Below are 24,629 nucleotides of genomic sequence, written 5' to 3'. Positions count from 1 at the left end.
TTGTGTCAGCTCTAGCACCTAAACAACTTGTGTTACAGTAGAGAGTGCATAAAAATAGTAAGCATGCAAGCAAAGTTGAAAAAAGTTTGCTAAAAAGTATTGAATAAACAGATTAAATCATTAGCTCATAAAAGGGATGCATGATATTGGATTTGATCAATATTTGATATTCATAACCCATATGCAGGTATAATTCTGAACCTAACAGCAGAAACATCAAGTTTGTACTGTCAAATTAACATATTATTACTCCTACTTTAAATTACTACAAATGTTTAATGTTGCTTTAACTCAATAACACATTGACTGAATTAATTAATAAAAACATAGCAACATTATGTAGCTATTTAAACAAACAAAATTAAAAGGGTGCTTGATCTGAGCGGCAACACTGTTACAGCCAGGTGATGTGCAAACAAAACAAAATAACAAGTCCAAGTAACTAGGCTGAAAGAATGACAGGCCTATATCCTAAAAGACGGACTAAAACATGAGAAATATATTTTATTTTACGCTAAATTGAAACTCCACACTGCAGACAGACTTGTTGCACATTCTTAGTCAACAGTTTGTGTTGCATGCAGAAATGGTTGATGTTTGTATTCAACCATTTATGGGCAGCTGGCATGCCTTTATTGTGCCTTAAATAATGGTTCAATGGTTGAGATAGTAAGCTAAAAGTGAATGGTTGAAAAGTCAAGTTTTCTGCTTGGTAGCAGTAAAGATATCTTGACCAACCGACCATGATGACAGTTTAATGGGATATAAGTGTAATACTACACTGTACCTTCACATCAACTGTCAAAAGTGCATCTTCTCAAATAAAGATACAAATAGGAAGAGTGGCATCCGTGGAGACAAATAAAGGAGGAGAAGGAGGCTGGCAGCTGTTCTTATTTTAAGGCCTTCAGTAACATACAATGTGGTGTCACTGAGGGGCTCAGACTGCATGTCCCAGCTGAGGAACTGGTGCCCCTGAAGTTGTCCACAAGTACTAATTATGGTTCATATGGGTACAGAGATTACTACCTACACTAGTTTCGAAAATGAAAAACATCTCATGGCAGCTTGGAAATAGTTCCGCAATCTATGATGGAGTTGGCATCTGTGAAATTTTAGGGCCTTAAGATAAAGATTACAACATACTGTACGCAGTGTTTAGCACTAGCTTGTTATTTACTTGCTGTTTTTTTTTTACTTATTTGAGAACACAATAGAACACCAAAACATGTTTGAGACAAACAGACCACAGATTAAATCCCCTCAACTTTAAATTAAAGAGTCAGCTGCTATTATGAGGCCAAACATGTCATTAAAAGCAAGCACTGTGTGCTATCCGGCTGCCATGTTTCGTTCTTTTTATAACCCCGTGTGGACATTATGACAGAGAGGATTTTGAACACACCCTGGTTGTTTACCCAACTCAACAGAGAGATAGGCGAGCACTTCCCAGAATCAGCGTTTTACATAACTAGGGATTTAAAGCTGGCGACCATGCTGTCTGCAGTGCACACTGCTTAATGTATTCATATGCTTGTAACTGTAGAATATTGAATTCAGGTTGCATGTTGAAGGACATACTGTAAGATCTACTCAACCTTTGAACATACTGCTGAGTGAATCACATTGCAAAGGGCTGTTCCCAACTAAAGAAACCTTTAGTTGATTAACAATCATACCATTTTGGCAACTAATCGGTTTTGACAGATCTTGAAAACTGTGTCCTACAAAAGCACCACTTATATCTTGTGAACACCAAACCATGTTCATACATTTCTTATGTCATTCAGCTTAAAAAACAACAACTAATCTAATAAATAAACCTCAGTTCACCAAGACCAAGAACATCCATTACAATAGTCGATTTTATATCAAAGTTATTCTGCTATTCTTTGGTTATGACACTCGCACACACCAATAGCTCCAAACTTCAATAACTCTAATAGTTGATTTTTAAGGCGCTCTTTCAGTAAAAATATGGATTCCCCCCCCCCCCCAAAAAAAATCCAAAGATAAGGCTTTCACTGTACATTATTGCTGAAAAGAGATGGCTGGAAGAGAGGCAGACAGGGAGATATGCGGGCAGACAGAAGGTGACAGCCAAGCCACCCAGCAGATTTAGGCAGCTTTACAGCACAACAGATCAGATGCGATTATCTCTCGCTGATCCCTGTAAAGTAGACAGCAGATTCATTGATTCCTACACCGCCTGCCCTGACTCTGGATCCGCCAAGTCAAAAATCAACTGCACAAGAAAAAAGTACAGTAAAAAAACTACAGAAGCACTCTCCTTAATCACAGCATTACAGAAGAGAAAGCTTTCATCATTAGAATTAGGAACAAAACAGTTGAATTGGTCATGCTGCGTTCTAGTCATTTCGGAACAGAAATATTAGCGATTCAAACTTGGTCTTCTTTTTTTTTGCATGAATATTTTCACCCTTGTTTGCCACGCCATACAGTATGTTATCAGACCTTACAAAACAAAGGTGAATCTATAAGTGCTGAATGATTTAGATTTTTTTTAAATTGTGATTATAGTTATTGTGATGCAATTGAAGATATTGAAGGGAATGGTCATATTTGCATCATTATTCCCATTTCATTGAATCACATAGATGTTCAATATATCATGCTGTAACCTGGACACCATTTTGCCTTGACACACTTCCAGAGGGTGAGATTTCAGGAGCCTTTCAGTGACCTAGTGACCAGACTGGGCTCACATAAAGCCATGCCTGTGTTTCTCCAAGCAACTAATCCATGCTGCTACTGGATGATAGAGGCGTGGGGTACTGAGAGCAGGAAGGGGGGGCAAACTGTAAGGCATTATCCAGACACAGAAATGCCAAATACCTACTGTCCAATTTAGCAGCCGCCAGGAGAAGCACGTTGCAGTACTACCACAACAGTTGGTGCTGCCTTGATTCATCTGACCTACTTTCTGCCCCGTTTTCCCTCCCCTGTGCCTGGTCTAGGGAGAGGGGAGGGTAGACCACCAGGCAGGAAGCAGCAGACTCAACAGCACAACAGCAGCCTACATACATATGCTCACTGGGAGAGCATTTCATGCAAAGTCAGATGTAGCTCTGGAAGCTACACAACATTCATTATTCATCATTATTCATCATCAGCCTTGACGGAAAACTAATAACAACAAACCAAAAAAGAAAACAGTCCATATCATCTATGTAGATCTCATCTTGGTCATACCATCACCCCTTGACTGAAGAATTACAGAAGGCACTGACAGCCTGTCATACATGGCATAGCTCCACACAGCTTCAGCCTGCCTCCCTCTTGTCTGGTCTATTCTGCAGATAGGCTAAACCTCACAGTTATAATTCAAAAGGCCATTGACCTACATTTCAACAGCTCTTTTGTTGTACAGTGGACTCATTTGTATCTCTGCTGATACCACACTCAGAGAGAACAACACTGCAACAACTCATTATCTAGATCAAATGTGAAAACAGTAAAGTATCAAAAACGGAGGGATTCCATCAATATGTCAACATGATGTTAAAGCAGATCATCTTTCATGGACCCTGAGCTTCAATCAGGACTAGAGACAACATTTCGGAACGCAAAGTATGATTTAAGAGCTGACAGAAAACATCCCGACACGACTACTATCCCCCACCCACCTTAAAAGTGGCTCCCAGCCAGGAGCTTTATCCCACGCTTAAAGAAAATAAAGCTATCATTACTTTAATGTGACAACTGTGCTCCATACCTGGCCTCTCTCAAAGTTTTCCTTCTCCAGCTCCAGACTGTTTGCCCCTCCAGTCCGGCGGATCACTTTGGGGATAGCGTTGGGTACTTGCTGCATGGAGCTTTTCACTCGATCCATTGTCGTATGTTTTCCACAGCAGCGAAACAAACAAAAAAAACGTTCAGCCGATAATCCCGCTAAACTGTATAAAAAAATAAAATAAAAATGCTGCACTAACTATGGCGGGCAGCAGTCCATGCTGTGCTGGACTCGTCGCCCCGTTCACTAGATCACTTGGCCTCTTCGTCCAACACCCAGTCAATGACAGCAGTCTGAACCGCACCAGCGTAAAGCTAACCATGCTAAGAGTAAGTGACCAATTCAGATTTTCAAAATAAAGTTCCTATCGGTATGCAGCACAGCTGTGATTGTAGGAATGCATCCTTGTGGCTCTCAATGGCAGAGGTGGAAGAAGTACTATCTTGTATTTCAGTAAAAGTAAAACTACCAGAGTGTAGAAATGCTATTACAAGTAAATGTCCTGCATTGCAAATGTTACTCAAATAAAATCACAAAATATATTATATATTTAATATTTTGATGTAATTATTGACTCATTAATGTGATTATCAACGATGGTAAAGTTGCAGATAGGTTTAATTACTTTGTTTGCTGTGCCGCAGGGTAGATTGTGAATGTTACTCCAAGTCTTTTTGTAACTGTTGAATATAATTAAAATCATTAATCAGGAACTACTTGTAAAAAAACATGTATTGGAGTAAATCATTTACTGCTGAACTGTAGTAAGGTAGGAGTATAAATTAGCATACAGTCTCACGTAAAGTACAGGTACCTCAAATGTTAACTTAAGTACATAGTAAATAGTCAGCTACTTTACACCATAACAAAGATGACTATTTCATTTATTTTCTACATCAAAGTATTGAAAAAGAAAAATACTCAGCATGATGAATTCTAACTTAAAGATTGCAGGAAATATATTATACAAGCACTTCAACTCTTAATGAGGACCTCCACCAGAAGTGATGTGTGCAATACATTGCAGGAACTTGACTGAACTTCTTATATACTTTAAATCACTCCGCTTTGCATCAGGCTGAAAAAACACCTTTTATTTAAAGCGGTTCCGCATAAAGTGTCCACTCCTCGCAGAAACATGGACAGGTTCCTGCTGCTGCAAGTAGGAAGACTGGAACAGACCCGCTGCATGCTAATTCATGCTTTGGAACGTCGCGGTTATTTGGATATTTTCTCTGGCAACTGCCTCTGACTCCTCCCAGTGTTGTCAGCTATTGGCTGGAGCTGAGGCAGGGCCCGCCCACGCCACCAATAATGTATGGTGATTTTTGTTTTTATGGCCCTGTCCAAAGATATGACCCTGGAGTCTTACAGATATGACATATGTCTCTATGTACTTCATATAATGCTTTATAGTTTGATATGAATAAAATGTTAGTATCTTGTATTTCTATTTTTTCTTGAGGTGGTGTTATAATTCTAACCTACTACATGTAAACGTTTTTGTTTTCGAATCAAAATGAATGTATTAAACAGTTAGAAAAGCAGGAAAATGTAAAATAAATGAATCAGGAGTTGAAAATGACTTAAGAATTAATCAGCTTGAATATAAGGAGCATTATAAATTATGATACACACAAGCCAAATCCTTCAATATTGAATAAACATCACATTTTCCCGATAACCCTAACATTCTTGGTCATTAACTCCGTGCAACACACTGCAGAAAATCAACAGATTTGTTCCCTTATAGTGTCCTCTGATTAGTGCTATTACAACATGTCCAAGCAAAAATAGGCACTAAACACTGTCAGTGATTTGTGCCAGAATCAGCCCTATCTGAACAGTGATACTGTGCAGTATGTTGTAATATATTGCTTGTTAAACTTATCATTCTACACACTCTAGTGTCACCGAACATAATTTAACAAGGGCTTTTCCCTGAGGCTATACCACTGTAAACCAAACTCCAGTCTGATCAGTTTGGGTAAAGTTCATCCTTCTTCTTCTTCCTGGAAGAAATGCAAGCAATAAATACATTGTTGTCATTGATTATTCCAAATGAATCAAAACTGTAACAGACTCAACCTTTGCTCAGTCTCAGGCTTCAGAGCCTATTTGCCATGCACAACTCAAGGCTACCATCTGTTGGTCAAACATGGGAACCAGGAGTCCAAACTTAATTTAATACAGCTTTTGTCTAAAGTCGCACAGTAGGAAAGGCACATTTTATTCGAAACATACAGGAGTAAAAGGAGAAAGAACAGATGGAAGTGTTTAATGCATAATACCATAAATCACAATAAAAACTATAGTACAGGTATTGTAGAGATGCCACAATTAATCGACTAATCACAGGAAACAATATTTTTCATCCAAAAAAGACAGAAAATTATGTTTTAAGCTGTGGCAAATAGAGATTTCCTGCTTCTCTCTTGGACTTTAGACTTTGTATTGGTAAGACATTTAACAACACCCTCTTGGACCTAGTTATGATAAACATTATATTTTTGACGTGATATTTAACATTGTATGGATCACACTTATTGAGGAATCTCTCTAAAATACGGTAGCAAGTACTCAGTCACGCTCCAATATCGCAGTATTGTTGTGCACTGGAAGTATTACCATGCAATTTCACAATGGAAAAATACATAAATACTGTAATTGAATGCAGTCTTTTTACTAAAGGTAAACATATATAATAAGGTTTAATATATTACTGATTTATTATTAATAATAATATTATCATCATTAAAAAATATCGATGCATTGCAGTGATCATTACCTGAATGTTGCAGCTGGTAAAGGTAATGTCATTTCAATTACTTTATATAGTAGTTAGTACACTACTTGATTAAATCTATTTGGTTACATACCATCACTTTATATGAGTACATGTAATGCACTGTAAAAAATAAAACATGTTATATAATTATATTTAAAAAAACGGACTGCCCATCCAATAGTTACAGTAAATACAGTATGAGCATTAAGAAAATGAAACCCAAAAAAAACCCACAAAAAAAATGAGACGTTGTAATCTCGCGAGACTGCCAGTGTAACGGAGGACTGGGGCTTGGTCTTGAAGTTTTCAGATGCATCTGTAGATGAATCATAACAGCATCAAGATGTCGGGACGATCAGGCCGTGCTGAGACCCGAAGTCGGGCTAAAGATGACATTAAAAAGGTCCTGGCAGCCATCGAGAAGGTGCGCAAATGGTATGTAAGCTGTCCGGGGGACAATATGGAGGGAAATGTATTAGTAGACTGTAGCCTGATTATCTGCTGCGTCGCTCAACAAACTTCAGTCGGAAAAGTTGGATGATTGACAGAGCTACTGACCAATCATTGCCCCGGTTTGACAGCAGGGGCGGAGCTATCTGAGTTTTTTTCCGCCGAGAGCTGTCAATATGGCCACAGCCTCACACGCTGCGCGCCGTAATGTAGACGACTGTCCCGTAGTCGCATAACAGTGACATTAATGAACATCATGATACCAATCCTTATTACATTTTCTCGCTTATGTAAAGCTAACGAGGGATGTCAGTTAGCATAGTAAGGTATTTGATTATATGTCTTTTTTTTGCTGTAGACAGAGGAGACACGAGCATGTAAAGCCTGTTATGTCATGTTACAAATTAATGCTTTCCTAAAGCAGATGGTGCTGACCTTAAAAAAAAAACTCATTTCGAAAATAAGCAAAACTAATTTCATCTACAGGGAGAAGAAATGGGTGACAGTCGGAGACACATCCTTACGCATATTCAAGTGGGTGCCAGTAACAGAAACAAAGCAGGTAAGGGTCTGCCACGTAACAAAATAAAAAAATTGTACAGCTTTTAAGGGATTCACTTTAATGTATCTGGTCAAAAGCCTAATTTATTTGAATCCACTCCCTGTTATTAGATATATCGGACCAAATCTACAGGTGGGGATGCTAGAGGACTGAAAGACGTGGTCCTGGAAAATACCAACTCTTTACTGGATTTCACTGGTGAGTTGTGTCTATTTGAAAAAGACCCATTATGGAGCAATTTCATGCATAATGACGTGTCAAAAAGCCTGAACATTATGCATCCAAACTCAAATCCAACAAAAAATAAATAAAACCATGTCACCTGATGTTAAGCACAACTCCTGTGTTCTCATTCTCAGATGAAAACAGCAACCAGAGCTTTTTGTCGGACGTCTACCAGCCTAAAATGGATAACAGTTCCAGCACTTCCAGCTCGCAGCAGGTCAGCCCTCCACACACCTCTAGCCTCCGAACTGAAGACTCTCAGCCACCCATGCTGGGCCAGGAGAGTGTGGATGGTATGTGGATGACGCTCAGACATATTTTCACTGAATTCAACATAGTATTCTGTTATTTTTAAATGTTCAATGGAATCAGTCCTAGTGGTAATAGTGGTAGAGCAGTGGAAATAATTATTGGAATAACACTTTGCTGGCTCCTGTGTTGTCTATGGATTCCTTCACTGTCAAATATGCATTCATGAGGATACATTTCCATCCTTTCTTGTTTATGCAGAGCCAGTACATTCAGGACAGGAGGGGGCTGATGAGCCTCCCACTCTCATCAAGGAAGACCTTCTTTCATCAGGAGCCATAAGACGGAGCACCCCAGACGCACAGGTATATTTTTTGGAATGCAACCAAGGAAGACTTAAATAAAAATGCAGAAGAATACAAATTCAATCATTGGGGTCTGTTATATTTTGGAAAAGATTATGTTTTTTTTCAACTAGTATTGCTTCTAACCTTGTGAACGTTTTAGTAACTTCTTCCATATTTTAATTCAACAGGAGGAATTGGATGAAACAGGAGCACCCCCTTTAAAGAAGATATGCACAGGAGAAAATGCTGTACTGAGATAGCTCATTTACAATCATTTTGTCAAAATGCACATGATACCTTTCCTCTGTCAGATTAGCCAAGCCTTCAAATGATTCTAAGATTCTTTTGACATATTTTCCGCAAATATTACATTCAAGCAAATGAAAAAAAGGATTTCCTGCAAAATCCTTGTTTACTTTTAAAGGTCTTTAAAGTCTGCCGTTTCAAATAATTTCAGAAATGAATGTAGAGGATTTTCTGAACTTTGTGTGGCAAGTCACTGCCACTGCAAGCATATGTATTGTAATTCTTAATTCACATGCTCTTGTGGCAACGTACTATTTTTTTCATTTGTTCTTTATGCCGTTCAACCTCCACTTTTGCATGTTTAAATTTCCTGTTGCTTTGTTGTTATGGTTTACATGCCATTTTGAAAAGGTATTAAATGTGTAGCTTTAGATTAATGTTTAGATGTGCCATTTTGTATTAAATACAACATCCTTTCTGAAACAGATCTTCTTTCGGCTTACAACATGCTAGACAAATGCTTTCTTAATATTTATGATATCATTTGCCCATGTTTATAACTTAAGCAGTTGTACACCATAATAAATGCTACTTTCCAATTAATTTCCAATCAATCCATTCATTCATTGTTACTACAAAGTCGCTATGCATTACGATAATATCGTGTGGCAATTACTGTAATAACTAAGGTAGGGCCTATTGTTTAAACAGACCTTTTCAAAATGGAGACCAGACAAAGGGTTTAGAAATGATTTCAATTATTGAAAAAGGAATTTATGTCTGATCAGTTTTCAACCAATACATTATCAACATATTGAAATGGGTTTATGTATAAATAAGTCAAAAAGATCATATCATCTATTGTCATCAGCTGACCTCTAGTCTCATTTATATTCGATGCGGGCGTGGTTTGTTTGGAGGGTTAGTGTAGTTTGACAGCCATGCCAAACCAGCCAATGACAGGCCACAAGATTAATTCGATGAAGACGCTCTACTGAGGGAGCCAATGATCGTTGAAGGGGGCGGGACGTTCTCGCGACGCTGCCTGCTGCCGGGGAAACGGAGTTATGAGAGTGTACGGAATTGTACCGGTGGACTAGAAACTCCCGCCATTTCAACAAGGAATTAACCTCTTGATTGATTCAAGTTACTTTTTTGCACCACTTGCTTATTCTTTCCTGATAACAAGAAGCTCCAACTGTACGAACATTCAGCAAATACAGTTGATTTGACGCGAACAGGCCTAGTTAGTTGCAAAGACTTGGGATTGTACAGCGCGCCAGACCTCCTGCTGAACTGAGCTTTGGCTGTTGCCGCGAGTTTGATTTCGGTGCGGTTTGCAATCCTTTCATGTTCATCCGGAGGAGCTAAAAGTTTACTAACTCTACAGAGAGTCAAGTCCTGCTTCTGTTTTACATCTTTGCGTGAAACCAGCATGGCACCGCTACTGGGGGAGAAAAGAAGGATGAGATGAGGCGGATGGCAAGACGCGCACTGTTATTGTTTTGCAACGAGATAGCAATCCAGCCTGCTAGCTAGTCAGCTAGCTGCTACACGTTGAGTGCCGGGCCTGCCGGCGGTAACCCGACAATATTTGGGACACCTGCATACATGTTAAGGTCATATTATTGTAAATCATTGTGCTAGTATATTGCTAGAAGATACAACTGTACCGTTGGCACCCGTGCCATCTGTGGATTTGAAATGGCACCGCTTTTAGGCCGGAAACCTTACCCACTGGCTAAGCCGCTAGCCGAGCCACCAGGCCCGGGAGAGGAGGTCTACATCATCGAGCGCACCAAGGAGGCCTTCAGGAACAAAGAGTATCCTTTAACATGATGCTGATGCTCTTATTGAGCCATCCAGCATGCTTAATATATGTGGTTTTTACTATCTGGCTTAAATTATGATAACATATTGTTAGTCATATGCACGTGACTGAAGAGCTGGCTTGCATACTTTATTTGATGGTACCTGACATTTCCCCTCATTAAACGCTGATATTCCCCCGCATGTACACAGTGTACAGCTAATGTTCAGCCCGCTTTGCTAATCAAGTCATTGTAGCTAGCTAAGTGGCTATAACGCATTCTACCACACATATTGTATTTGTATAACACATTTAACAATTCCCTTTGCTTAGTTATATATAATGAGTAGCTAAAATGCTTCCTTTCACTTTCAGCTTTTACCGCCCTGCTGTCAGCTACTAATGCTAGCCGGGTTAGCTAGCACGCTGCTAACGTTAGGTATCCCATTATGTCACAATAGCCCGTCGTCTGAGGATGTTGCTCGGCTGCTTGAGTTAGCTTTAGCTAGCCTGGTGGCTAACCGGTACATTTACGTTTTCAAGTTTGAGAAGATAGGGCAACAGCCGACTTACAACTGTTTATTGATTTAAAGCAGCGCTCTTAGGTACATAGCTTTGTTTTGGCAAAATATTTGGGTAACTTAACCCAATTATTTTGGTGTTTGTTTGAAAACTTCAGAACGTCAGAGGTGCTTAACTGTCAGCAACATTATGACAGTTCGACGTGACACGCAGTACGAAAAGTGGACTTTAGGCCTTTAATGGCAACCTGAGTTTTTCTAGTTTCTGGTATATTTAGAATCCTGCAGCGACATGACTATATTATTGATGTTAATGTATGTAGGTACCTTTAACTTCTCAATCTATCATCACTTCTTGAATAGCTTATGAGAAGCACAGGCCTCGTATCTACTTTTCCGGGCTTTCCCATCATGTAGTAACACATGGTTCACTTTACTTTTTTAGTTTGTTCAATAATCAAAGGTAACACAGTCAAACGTTTCGCTCCAATCAAAAACCGATATCAGTGTTCACTGTTTTTACACTGCTAAGGTAGCCAGGACTCTTTTCCAGCTTCTATCATCACCATTGTTCCTTCCTAGCCCCCCTTACGGTTTTCCTACTGAGCATTGTTATTGTACAATACTAAACTTTTTTGTTTGTTTAATTTCTTATTTTGTTTTGAGGAAGTCCTGTCTGTGATGGTGCCCCCTCAACTTAAGATTTTAATATGTCTATCATCAGTGACAGAACATTTTAACAATGCACCTTGTTTGTTAGTCTTGCTTGTAATTAGTAGGCTAATAGCCAAAAAAGCAGAACTGTTTTCACGTGACTATTGTAGTTTCCTTAATGAAATGCCTACAGAGAGTATGAGGCACGCTTGAAGAGGTATGATGAGCGCATCTGGACATGCAAGAGCACCGGAAGCAGTCAGCTCACACACAAGGAAGCATGGGAGGAAGAACAAGAAGTCACCGAACTGTTAGTATTTCATCCAAAGTTTTGAGTGTGCATGTACAGGATTTTATCCTGTTTTATCCTATATTTATAATGTAGATTAGCCTATATAATAGCAGCTCAGTAGTGTCAAGAAAGCCATGTCATTTCCCAGTGAAGGTCACAGGGCTTGATGCTTTACTATGATTGGATACATCTTGTGCTCCTCCTCTCATTCTATTTAGAGGGTGTGTGATTGAGTCATCCATGAATCTGAATCTGCAATGGCCTGATGAAAGTTCCTTTGTCCTGATACAGTGAAAAACAGCCATATAAAATCTAGTGTCGTTCAGCTGACCTTTCTTAGTACACTTATCACCTTACAGGCCAACTTCAACTGTATGTGCTGTCAGCAAGACGAAGGTGAACCAACCCTTCATTTGGCCCAAGCAGATGTCACAGTTGAGGCAGAGCATTGCTCAGCTGCCCAAAGCTCAAGTCACTTAGGATCATGGGCTGTATTTAAGCCTTGCTAATTATATCAGTCAAGAGATTTTACTCCCCCTACTGGTCACTCTCAACCCTTTGTTACACTGTTATGTAATGCTCCTGTCCTGGCAAACAGCCTGAAGGCAATCATGTTATGAATGGAGTGCATTACAACCATAAGCAAAATTAGTTTGCTCTACTAGGGCAACAGCCTTGTTTGCTCAGCATTAATGATGTGTAGCACGTTATGACACAAGGTTTTTTACACTTTATATTCATATTCTAGCTTTTTAAAACTATCTGCTGACCCTTTTCTGTGTGCAGGCTTGACGAGGAGTATCCCAAGTGGTTTGAAAAGCCCGTCCTGGAGATGGTCCACCACAACACGGTGTCTTTAGACAAACTGGTTGAAAAGGCCTGGGTGGAAATCCTCACCAAGTATGCAGTGGATGAAGAGTGTGACTTTCTGGTTAGTTATACATCTCAATTATTATTGTTTTTGTTCCTTTTGTCATGATACCTTGCATTTGGATTCAGGTACACATTATCAATACACAAAGGAAGATATATATTTTTTAAATTACAAAGCCAATACCCATCCTCAGTGGTAGCAGATGTTTAATTGGAAACTTCCTCTTGGTGTGTTCTGAGATGCTGACTAGACTTGTTCTCTTCAGGTCGGGAAGGACAAAAGTTTGCAAGTGAAGGTGGTGAAGATTCATCCTCTAGATAACCCAGAGGGGGAGACAGGGGAGAAGAAGCTCGAAGGGGCCTGCGACTCTCCATCCAGCGACAAGGAGAATGCAAGTCAGGAGAACCAGAGGAAGGAACCTCCTCCCAGAGAGGAGGAGAACAGGAGGGAGACTCTCAGTGAGTACCATTTGTCCATTAAAAAAACATGTTTAAAGGAAATAGATATTTTAATCGTGCAGGCCAATATGAACTTAAAAATGTTGACTAGACTTAATTTCACCTAAAGTATTAAACCCATCTTTCTGTTTATTTGGAAAAAACGGGTCTTATTCACATGATATTGTTTCACTTCCTATCAGGTGACAGAGCACGACGTTCACCAAGGAAACTTCCCACGGCCATGAAGGAAGAGAGGAAGAGATGGGTGATGCCCAAATTCCTTCCTCACAAATATGACGTAAAGCTCATCAATGAGGATAAGGTCAGTATCCTCTTTTTCAGAGAGAACAATACGTTTCTATTGATGATATTTAGGAGCTCGGTTTACAACCTTCTCCCAGCAGTGTGTGGTTCATGAAATATGAGATCTACACAGTTTGAATTTAAAAAAAGTTGATTTTAAATCCCACCGACTTCTCTTATAGGTGATCAGCGATGTCCCAGCAGACAGTCTTTTCAGAACGGAGCGCCCTCCAACCAAGGAGATCATGCGCTACTTCATCAGGCACTATGCTCTGAGGCTGGGTATGGGAGAGAGTGCTCCCTGGGTGGTTGAAGACGAGCTGGTTAAAAAATTTAACCTGCCAAGCAAATTCAGTGACTTTCTTCTTGATCCACACAAGGTACAGTTACTCGCAACAGTTTTTGTCTCATAAAACCTACATTTTAAAATGTTGCCTGTTCTTGGCTCACACTTGTTTGTTTTTTTGTCTAAAGTTTTTAGCAGAGAATCCCTCTGCAAAGCGTAAGAGCTTGTCGTCTCCAGAGAGTAAACCTAGCAAGAGGCTCAAGGGCTCTGACACACCTGGAGAGGATTCAGGGAATGAGAAAGGAGAGAAGAAAAGGAAGAAGAAGAAAGACTCTTTAGGCATGCCCCTCAGTCCGACCATTTGGGGCCACATGCAGGTAAGCTGGCTTGTAAACACAATATCATGTCTCGGATATGTTGCTACTCGATGCTAATGCAGAATATCTTTCAAACTTTACTTTAAGTTCTATTGTTGTCTGTATTTCAGAAAATACAAATGAATGGCTCCCCACTAAAGGTAAAGAATTCAGGGACTCCAAAGAAAGGAGAAGGCAAAGGATCGGCTCCCTCAACTCCAAAATCAGGCAAAAAGTCCGGGGACAAGAAAGAAGGAAAGAAAACTGGAAAGAGCGGCGATAAGAAGCTCAACGTTCTCAAAGCTTTTAAAAAGGACGGCAAAGGTGGTCCCAAAACCCCAAAGATGAAGCAGATGACTCTGCTGCATCTAGCTAAGAGCACTCCAGCGGGGAGCCCGAAGAAGAGATCCCGTAGTACTGGCATGGGTACACCGAAACTGGGGAAGCCACTGCACCCCATGGCTCTCCACCTCCTTCGTTACTATAAGGAGCACAAAGGCAAGGAGGACAAAAAGACCTCCCTTTCCTCCCTCATCTCCAAGGCCGCAAAGACCTTGTCGCCAGACGACCAGAGCAGGCTGCCAGAGGAGCTCAGGGAGCTGGTGCAGAAACGCTGGGTGCTACTGGAGCAAAAAAAGCGCTGGGCGGCCATGAGCGAAGAGGAAAAGAAGGAAGAGATGAAGAAAAAGCGAGAGGAAGTCAAAGAAAAACTTCGAGAAAAAGCCAAGGAGAGACGCGAGAAGGAGATGCTGGTCCGGCGGGAACAATCACGCAGATACGAGGACCAGGAGATCGAAGGTGGAAAGACACTGCCAACGTTCAAGCTCGTAGACATGCCTGAAGGATTGCCCAACACCCTGTTCGGTAGTGTGGCTATGGTTGTGGATTTCCTTCAGTGCTATGCAGGGCTGCTTATGCCAGAGGACCAGTATCCCATCACAGCAGTGGCCCTGATGGAAGCACTGGCCGGGGAACGCTCGGGCTTCCTCTACCTGAACCGCGTGCTGGTGGTGCTGCTCCAGACGCTGCTGCAGGACGAGCTGGCAGAAGGTTACAGCGAGCTCGACATGCCCTTATCTGAGATTCCCCTCACCATGCACTCAGTGTCCGAGTTGGCACGGCTGTGCCTGCGACCATGCGACGCCCAAGGCGAGGGGAGCAACCAGGGCTCTTTGGATACTGGGGCTTTGGGGGGCTTTGATGACGTGGTCACCAGCGAGTTCTTGGAAAAGCTCGAGACAATCGAGGTGTTTGAGCTGAGCTCCGAGGAGAAGGTCAGCCTGCTGGTGGCATTGTGCCACCGCATACTCATGACGTACTCGGTCGAAGACCACGTCGACGCAATGCAGCAACGGTCAGCTGAGGTGTGGAAGGAGCGCCTGGCCATGTTGAAGGAGGTCAATGATCGCAAGCGGGCGGAGAAGCAGATGCGAAAGGAGATGGAGGGAAAAGGTAGGCAGGATCACAGAGCTCTACCTGCAGGTTTTAGTGCTGAGCTATAAAGAGGTTTAGTATTTCCATTCTTGCTTCTTTTCCCATTTATTTTATCTGCATAAAAATCTAAATTACACCCACGAAACATTCATGCAATTTGATATGTTATTCTTTAATTTTGAGTATGTTTTGATAAAAATCCATTGTCAACATATAAGAGTTTAAAATATTACAGCTATAAGAATTTTTAGTGTTTTTATTTATTGCATCAACCTTTTTGATTTTTAATTGATAACAATATTTTTTGGGGGTTCAAAGGAGAGAAAAAGAAAGAGGGGAGTGCTAAGAAGGAGATCAAAAAAGAAGTAAAGGTGGAGCCAAAGCTGGAGCCAAAGCCGGAGCCCGAGGACATGATCAGCTCACTGAAGAGCCGGCGGCTGATGTCCATGCAGGCCAAGAAGGACAAGGAGGAGATGGACAGACAGAACAAAGGTAAACTCTATAGCAAGTAACACATTATAATGTAGGTTATTCAGAGCAAAGACAATTTATTATGTATTCATTTTATGCATTTTGAAACCATATACCTAAATTGTTTTTGCTACTTGTTTATCTTCCCACAGAGCGCATGGAGAAGGAGGCTGAGGAGGAGCGGATGCGCAGACAGCGGGCTGCTGTAGAACGGGCCTTTCAGGACGGTATCACCAAAGCCAGACTGGTCATGCGCAGGAGCCCTCTGGGTACCGACAGAAACCATAACAGGTAAGCTTTGAACACAAATGCTGAAAGAGGACACACTGATACATGTAAATGATTTATTGACCGAAGTATGATATAACCATGGTTGCTTTGTGTCTTTGTTCAGGTACTGGCTCTTCTCTGACGTGGTTCCCGGTCTGTACATTGAGAAGGGCTGGGTGCATGAGAGCATCGACTACAGCTTTACCCCTCCACCTGAGGACAAACCAGCTGAAGCTGCTGAGCCGGCAGAAGCTGCTGAGGTAGAACAGGAGGAGGACGGAGAGACGGCTTCCAATCATGACTCACAAGGTACAGTCAAGTGTGAAAATGTTTGGGAAAAAATAAATACTTGCTTATATTGGACTCGTATGGTAAAATATTCCTCTGCAACTCTTTTGTATATGCAATGGTCAATGTCTTTTTCCTTATTCAGTTTTGTTTCTTTATTTTTTTAAATCTTTGATGAATGACTGTTGTAGGAGCTGAAAAGGATGATGGCAGCATCGATGGTGTTATTAGTGAGGGAGTCCAGCAGGGGGCAGTGGCGGACATCTGTATAGAGACTACTATTCCCAACCAGGGGCAGAACCTCTGGTAAGAACTTTTTTCAGCCCATCCATTTCTCTTTCATTTATTTATTTAAAATCTGTTTCATTTTTACACATTCATTAAATGTTCTCTGCCTCTGCATTCAGGTTTGTGTGTGAAAACCCGGCCGAGCTGGAGGAACTGGTGGAAAGTCTTCATCCTCAGGGTGTTCGAGAGAGTGAACTGAAGGCCAAGATACAAAACAGGTGCATGCACTGTCATTATAAGAGATAACTACTTTAACAAACATGTCTGTCCAGTCCCAATGCACTGCTGAAGCATCAGCTTGTTTTATCAGCCTGTAGGGATCTGCTGGAGCGATCCAACAGGTGCTGCTGGAAGCTTTTGCTTTCTAGCTCCTATAACGAAAAGCCTTAATTTTGAAATTGGATCTGATCTTCTGGCATAAATATAATACATTATTTATATCTTGTGTTTTAATTAGTGTTATTTCACCTAAAACTAAGAACTGTTGTCTTGTGTTTCCTTAGAATGAGCCCTTTAGGTTTGCATAGTCTGTAGTCAAGAAAAGTATGACAAATAGTGTCTAAAAAGAAGATGGGCTGAGCAGACTGTAGCAGCAGTGATGGAGTAAATATGGCACTGAATACTAATCTGTCATTTCCCCGGTTCAGGTACCAGGACATCCTCCACTCTGTCCACCTGACGCGTAAGAGCAAACCGGGCCTCAGGACCTGCGATGGCTTCGTAGAGCTGCTCAACTACCTGCGCAGTGACATCCAGGAGATAGCCTCAAGACTCCAGAAGGGAGGCCTGGGATACCTGGAGGACAACGTAGACATCGAAGATCAGGTGATTAGTTTACCTGGCTTCATACAGTATGTGTAGACCAGGCCAGGTGATCGTTGAAATACACTTTATATCCTGACTGCAGGCATGACAGATAAATATGTGAAAAGGGAAGTGTCAGTTGCACCGTTTCACCCCTCTGTTAACAAGCCTTGTTGTACACTAACTATCTAAAGGGGTTTGATAAAGTCATATTGTTTTACAGGGAAGTGTTACTGATGTTATAGCTCATGCACTACGTGTGTGTTACCCACCAGGCCTTACAATTTTAAATAATATCCTTATGCTTGATGCTCTCTTCACAGATGAAAGACATGGAGAACTTGAAAGAGTTTGGCGAGATCATCATCACCATCCAGGCCTGTGTGATCAAGAAGTTCCTGCAGGGATTCATGGCCCCCAAGCAGAAGAAGAAGAAAAAGCAAGCAGGAGAGGAAAGCAGCAAAGCAGAGGAGGTGGACGATGAGAAGAAGCTGGCAGAAGAGGCCAGGGTAAGAGAACTGTTGCAATGTTGAAGTTCAGATTTCTGCACAGTTGTTTAACTGGTTGAAGTCATCATGGTCATAATTGGTGATGACTATTAATGACAAAGCAACAGTTCTGAGTATTTTCCAAAATATCTATAAACACATAACAACAAATATAGTATATGGAAGCTGAAGTTTGCTCATGAAACGTGTTAAGGGCTTTTATATAGGCACTTCTATTAAACCCTTCTTATTCATGTATAGTTCTTCTGAGTTTAATCAAGTCTGAACTCCTCATAGGTGGCGACAGCGGTGGAAAAGTGGAAGACAGCTATCCGAGAGGCCCAGACCTTCTCCCGCATGCACGTCCTGCTGGGAATGTTGGACTCTTGCATAAAGTGGGACATGTCCGCCGAGAACGCTCGCTGCAAAGTTTGTCGCAGGAAAGGTAAGAACTGCGTTTAGGTGCTGGCTCACTCATTTAGTCTCAAAAGGAAATGGCTGTAATAAAAACGGTGTCTCAGGTTATTTGCTGAGAGTATTATGCCTCTTTGGCATTGCCGTTTTTGGTTGAAAAAGCAATATCGGGACAAATAACATCACTTCAGATCACCAAAACAGAACCACAGCACCATTACTGCCACCCAATCAAGGCAGGCCCTAATAAAACATGAGATGGATTAGTGAGTTTAAGTGAAGCGTTGCGCCGCTTCTATGCTTCTATGCTTCTGCTTCCGGTTTAGCGGTCAGGCAGAGCCCATCTGTACTGCAGCTGATGGAGAGTAGACCCAGGTCCAGACAGGGCCACAGGGACAGAGCAGAACCCACTGTTAGTGTCAGGCAGGTCTACATACACAGCTGGCAGCTCCACAGGCCAACAGGTGAACCTGTAGTGATAAGAGATAAAAGAATGTGCTTGGATACACAAGATGTTTCTGGCCTTTTCATATATCAAGTCAAAGTCCACTTTATTGTCAAAGTTTCCACGTGTGTTATACATACAGAAAATGGAAATACTGTTTCTGGCAGTCCCACAGTGCACATATAAACAAGAACATAAAAAGATATGAGCCTAGGAAAAAAAGGGGGCGTAAAAAGGGGTATACAAAAAAAACTAAGTAATTTACATATATTAGACACAATCGACACAATTTGACATTTTAGGTAAAACCATTTTTAAAAAATCTCTTCCTTAGCTCAGTCCTAAATTATATATATTGATATTTTTCAGGTGACGATGAGAAGCTGATCCTCTGTGACGAGTGCAACAAGGCCTTCCATCTGTTCTGTCTGCGCCCGGCTCTGTACCGCATCCCTGCCGGAGAGTGGCTGTGCCCGGCCTGCCAGCCCACTGTGGCCCGACGAGGCTCCCGCTCAAGGTAACCGTCAGAATAGTATTTTATTTTTCTGCTGGATCACATTTTTCTTTAATGACTAGCGCTTTCATGTACTTTTTCCAGACAAAAAGTAAATAACGTAATTATTATTGCGTGCAATAACAAGCACCCTTTAGCTCGGAACACCTGCATCTACATTTCATGCATTCACCCTCACAGCACAAATATCGATGCCTAATATGGCCACATTTTTAGACGCATGTATACACAGACATCTCTCCTCTTAAATTGACATAAATGAAGCATGATCATTGTCTATAACCTATACAGGTTTTTAATTTACAATTTTCAACACTTCTTCTTAAAAGAACGGGTTTTTTTGTAAATTGATCCCGGCATTCTAATTGAAGGGAAATGGCAAAGCAGTTGCTCTACTATAAGTCAGCTTGCCAATATTGTCAAGCCAATGTTTATGATCATTTGTCTGAATCTACTAAAACCTCTGCAGTTCATCCTGCATCTTTCCTAACTGGACAAAGTGTGATTTATTTGTAACTCATATTTGATTGGCAACCTCTACATTGCAGGAACTACAACCAAGACACAGATGAAGAGGAGGATGAGGAAGAGTCAGAAGAGGAGGACTCTGAGGAAGAAGAAGAGGACGAGGAGGAGAATGACTACAAAGCCATGGGCCACAGCTGTGAGTATCAGCGAGAAGATGAAGACTGTCTTAGCTTGTTGACACTATTTGGCTTTGATCAGGTTGAGGATAAGTGGACTCATGTCCCAGCCTCTTCTGACGTCCATGCATCCATTCCAGACTGGAATCCTTCAGTCATCAGTGCATTATATTTTGAAATGCCGTTATGATTCTTATTTTGAAGGCGGTATGTATTTAAATGACTGCTGCCTTGTGAAAAAAAAAATGCATTTTGATTTTGCACAAACCCCACAATTTGTCTGGGGTTACTTTTCTAAAGAAGGAGACTTCCAGAAATTAAGTCCACAGAATAAAATAAATAAATCTAGTTGTCCAAAATGAAAAATCACAGTTTGTGTTTGGTTTTGGAAAATGTGGGTTGTCCTAGATTCAGCAGGTTGGGAATGAGAGGAATGCTGACGGGGAGTTTTAGCCTCTGTCCCTATTGTCCGGGGGTTGTCATGTAGCCCGGCTCAGGTCTGGATCTGCTTTGAAGCCACGCGTCACTCTGACTTCACTCTGAGTATGTGGCAGGATGATCCTCTCTGTCGGGTCAAGCCTGCATGTCAAGAATAAAGATTAAGAAGTTTTATGCATCGATGAAGAGTAGTTCGAGAGAGGATCGCAAAGCATCTGAGAATGGAATATTTGTGATAGTCCAAAGCAGTGCACTCTGGGATATGTTTGATGGAAAATTTGATTGAAACTTTTAATTTACAAACATCTCGCAAATAGGGACATATTGTGATTGTTTGAGACTGATATTCAAATAACAGCCTAAATGTTTGTTGTGATAAATGAACTGTTCCTTTTGGTCTTACATACTGCCCTTTTTAGTGCTTGAAAAAATAACCATAACCTTTGCCTCTCTCCTTTTTTTACTGATGACCTCATTACTTCTTTAGTGAGACCACGGAAGAAAAATAAGCAGTCTTCGTCTCGGCAGAAAAGCTCAAAAAGCAAACCTAAGAAGCAGTCGTCTTCCAGTACTCCGACCAGCAAACCCAGGCAGGGCCCCACCAGCCCCGCAGACATCGAGGAACTGGTAAGAAACCACTAGAAGACTTAAAGAGTACACATGTAATGGCAGGAGTTAATTATAATAACGTTCTACAGTGTAAATCTAGAGACCATAGCTTACATCAGTTTTGTTTTAACTGTTCGGTGTGTGTGTGTGTGTGTGTGTGTGTGTGTGTTTGCGTGTGCAGGTGAGACAGACTTCTCAGACAGGAGTGCGCAGGCAGGCGCTGGAGCTGGAGAGGTGCGAGGAAATCCTCAAGAAGCTCATGAAATTCCGCTACAGCTGGCCTTTCAGGTGAGCAAAATGCCCTGGAGTCATGTTGAGGGTTTTTTTCATATGATTTCTTGTGTTAGTAGAAACCCAAAATGTTCTTTTGGGTAGACGATATTCCTTATCAGGACACCCCATCCCTAGTACATTCAACATGTTTAATGATGTCATTAAGAAAGGAGTTCCAGGAAGAAAAACCCATTATTTAATATAATTTGAGCTTTATTGAGTCGATATTATTCTGAAACAATATTACCAGATTATCCTTGATGAGGTTAAATGATGCAGGTGGTTTCTTTCAACACATGAATAAATCATAATCCATTAATGCGTTGCACTCCGAGCTTGTCGCCGTTAATTAACAAAGACCATTACCTTAATTACTTCAGAGATCATGAATATTACGATCCTCATTCTGTAGTCCTAATGGTGCTCTGCTCCTCTCGCAGGGAGCCGGTGTCACAAGAGGAGGCGGAGGACTACCTGGACATCATCACCCAGCCTATGGATTTCCAGACGATGCTGGAAAAGTTCAGCCAGGGTTCGTATCGTAACGCCCAGGAGTTCATGGAAGACCTGAAGCTGGTGTTCTCCAACGCAGAGGAATACAACCAGCAGGGCAGCAGCGTGCTCTCCGCCATGGTGAAGACGGAGCAGTCGTTCACCGAGCTGCTCCAAAAGCTGCTGCCCGGCCTCAGCTACCTCCGCCGCCGCTCGCGCAAACGAGTCAGCCAAGCTGCTGCAACGTCTGAGGAGGAGGAGGAGGAGGAGGAAGAGGAGGATGAAGAAGAGGATGAGCAACCACCACTGAAGAAGAAGATGCAGAATGGCAAATCGAACACGAAGAAAAGCCGAAATGTGCGAGGGCGGCAGGACGAGGAGAGCGAGAGTGACGATGAGGATGATGATGGCAGGAGGAGAAGTAAGCGGACCTCCGGCTCCTCGAGGAGGAAGGATTACAGGGAGCAGGATAGCGATGGCGAGCGGGACACACGGAAAAATCGTCAGCGGGGGGGCCGGGGGGATGCCGGGGTTGCGAGCAGCGACGAAGAGCGGTCCAGCCGGCAGCGACATTCCAAGAGACAGAAACGCTCCTGAAGTCCAGGGTGCTTTTCATTTCCCACTGTCTCTCTTTGCTTTAAAAAGTCTGTCCGACTCTTCTAGAAATGATCAAGAGCCCTCCTCTTCCTCACAGCCAGCGGGACTTAAACCTCAGAAGGACTTTTTTGTGTTATTGAATTTGTTCATATTTTGAAAAGCAAAAGAAAACTGATTTATATTTGTAACATGTTTAATATTGGAGATCTTTTGTTCATTTCCAACCGATAAAAATGAGACGCTTGAGATATTGGATGGGTCCTCGTAGCTCTTAAGACTCTTTTTGATTTGAATTTCATTTCCAAGTTGAAACCTCACACACAAGTGTAATTTGACTTAAATGTTGTCGGTGTATTAGATGGTGTCCCTGTAGCAGGAACCCTCTGGGAAATCTTTTCAGTTTCAAAACAGCGCTGATGTCTAAATGACTTCTGAATTTGTCCTTTCACCTGTAAATCGCCCGTACTGCTAAGCATCTTGACACCAAGATTGTCAAATGCCAGTCTGTAGATAAACATGGTAGTTTTTTTGTTTTTTTTACTAGTTTTAGAATATTTTTTCCCAGGTGCAGGTTTATTGTAAACAGCTGGGTCGAGACTGCAGGTCACGTGCAGGCGCATCTCTTAAGAGCTAAATGTTTAAATCTCAGCTCTTGTTGCCAAGATATTTCGTAAAACAGGGATCCGACTTTACATTTTTTGTGGTGTAGAGCTGACCAGCCTTTCCTCCTCTGTAGTGCCCTGCCACTTTAAAAGAACCGGTACCTCAATGCTCCGTCAGTTTGCACTCCTCCTGTGTAAAGCTCACCTATTATGCCAGCAGCTGTAGGACCAGACTTTATAAAAAAAAAAATGATGTGCATAAACATTTGTAAACAGTGTTTAAAAACAACAAGTGTGACGTTTGTTAAGAAAATGGGCATTTTTGAATATTTGATATTTTTTGCACATTTTATTTGGTATTGTGAATGATAACTTGTTCTTAATCACATTCAATAAAAGACAAGGTTAAATCACATCTCTCCTATTCAATGCAGAGAACATTTTATTTTTCATTGTCGCAGCAGAATAGTCACTTGTACATTTATTTCTAACAAACACCTGAAGTCACTCATTTGAATGGATTTAGGGAATTAAAAGTGTCTAAAACGGCTCATTGGAGGCAAATGAACCTGACCTGGTTCAGCCACCAGATGGTGCTCCACTCCTGCTCTCTGAATACTCAGATACTTTGTAATTCAGTTAGGGCCGTTAGCCCACTGCTGTTACTCACTGCTGTGTGTGTGCACTGGGCATCAGAGGACAGGGGGAGCTTTATAGTGCTGCTGTAACTGGCTCTACAAGTCATTTGGTAATCACCTCTACACAACGCAAGGATTCGGGACGAGGATACCAGCAGTGTATTCACATGTATACTGATAAGGCAGCGGTTGGTTTGCCCTCTTCTCTCTGTACCGTGCTGTGCTGTTCCCCTGTTTGTTCTTCACAACCTCTGCTGATTTCATTTGGCCACTGATTGTCTCCCCCCCCCCCCCCCCCCATTTTTTTAATTTGGATTTGTTTTGTCGTGATTAATAATTGTAAACATCACCGTTGTAATTGTCATTTCAACAAACAAACTGCCCCTCTCAAGTGGAGACCTGACTGTAAATGCTTTCTTTGTTCTTGGAGGAACTGCAAAAGGGTCTTTAACACTTCCTTTTTTTATATATATATATTTATAGTCTTTAAAGCTGGGTTTGGGCAGGTTCAAAGGATTCACATGTAAAGAATTTTCAATAAAGGCTATGGACGAAGACCGTAGTTCTCCCTGTTTTATTTGTGTTGAGCTGATGACACAGACGTCACTGCCATCTGTAAAACCTTGTGATAAACGATCAGGGAGGAAAACGGGTTAGCCGTGACCACCGACCCGATGTCTAATTTTACTTTTTAATAAAAAATCAAATTGTCTAACTCTGGAGCGATCTCTTTCCTCAGAAACACGCTAATCTTCAAACAGAT

General features: G+C 41.5%; 3 protein-coding genes across 4 annotated transcripts in view; 2 read left to right on the top strand and 1 right to left on the bottom strand.

Annotated features, from left to right (window-relative positions):
- The window catches only part of hip1 (huntingtin interacting protein 1), a 42,916-nt gene extending 38,899 nt beyond the window's left edge, over positions 1–4,017 (bottom strand). The window contains exon 1 of the mRNA XM_063907003.1: positions 3,737–4,017. Coding sequence (XP_063763073.1) covers positions 3,737–3,853 — 117 coding nt within the window. The 5' untranslated portion in view covers positions 3,854–4,017. The remainder of the gene's footprint in view (positions 1–3,736) is intronic.
- Positions 4,018–6,824: 2,807 nt separating this feature from the next.
- Positions 6,825–9,224, top strand: bcl7bb (BAF chromatin remodeling complex subunit BCL7B b). Of its 2 annotated transcripts, none has more exons than XM_063906315.1 (6): positions 6,825–6,977; positions 7,479–7,554; positions 7,665–7,752; positions 7,914–8,072; positions 8,290–8,393; positions 8,564–9,224. In XM_063906315.1, the coding sequence occupies exons 1-6, from the start codon at positions 6,865–6,867 to the stop codon at positions 8,633–8,635; spliced, it is 612 nt and encodes a 203-aa protein (XP_063762385.1). In that variant the 5' UTR covers positions 6,825–6,864; the 3' UTR covers positions 8,636–9,224. The 2 variants fall into 2 exon arrangements, with proteins under 2 accessions (XP_063762385.1, XP_063762386.1); XM_063906316.1 differs by lacking the exon at positions 6,825–6,977 and adding an exon at positions 7,180–7,318.
- Positions 9,225–9,687: 463 nt separating this feature from the next.
- baz1b (bromodomain adjacent to zinc finger domain, 1B) lies at positions 9,688–24,421 on the top strand. Its single transcript, XM_063907297.1, has 21 exons — positions 9,688–10,444; positions 11,800–11,916; positions 12,685–12,829; positions 13,038–13,230; positions 13,413–13,534; positions 13,698–13,895; positions 13,990–14,178; positions 14,289–15,609; positions 15,910–16,083; positions 16,215–16,353; positions 16,457–16,641; positions 16,812–16,926; positions 17,028–17,126; positions 17,556–17,733; positions 18,036–18,221; positions 18,498–18,645; positions 19,429–19,576; positions 20,122–20,237; positions 21,143–21,282; positions 21,446–21,552; positions 21,978–24,421. Exons 1-21 carry the CDS (start codon positions 10,326–10,328, stop codon positions 22,624–22,626), a joined length of 4,788 nt encoding a protein of 1,595 aa, XP_063763367.1. The 5' UTR covers positions 9,688–10,325; the 3' UTR covers positions 22,627–24,421.
- Positions 24,422–24,629: the final 208 nt, after the last annotated feature.

The sequence above is a fragment of the Eleginops maclovinus genome, chromosome 18, assembly GCF_036324505.1.
Source record: "Eleginops maclovinus isolate JMC-PN-2008 ecotype Puerto Natales chromosome 18, JC_Emac_rtc_rv5, whole genome shotgun sequence".
NCBI lineage: Eukaryota > Metazoa > Chordata > Actinopteri > Perciformes > Eleginopidae > Eleginops > Eleginops maclovinus.
The sequence above is the reverse complement of the archived record's forward strand: the minus strand, read 5'-3'. Positions and strand labels throughout refer to the sequence as shown.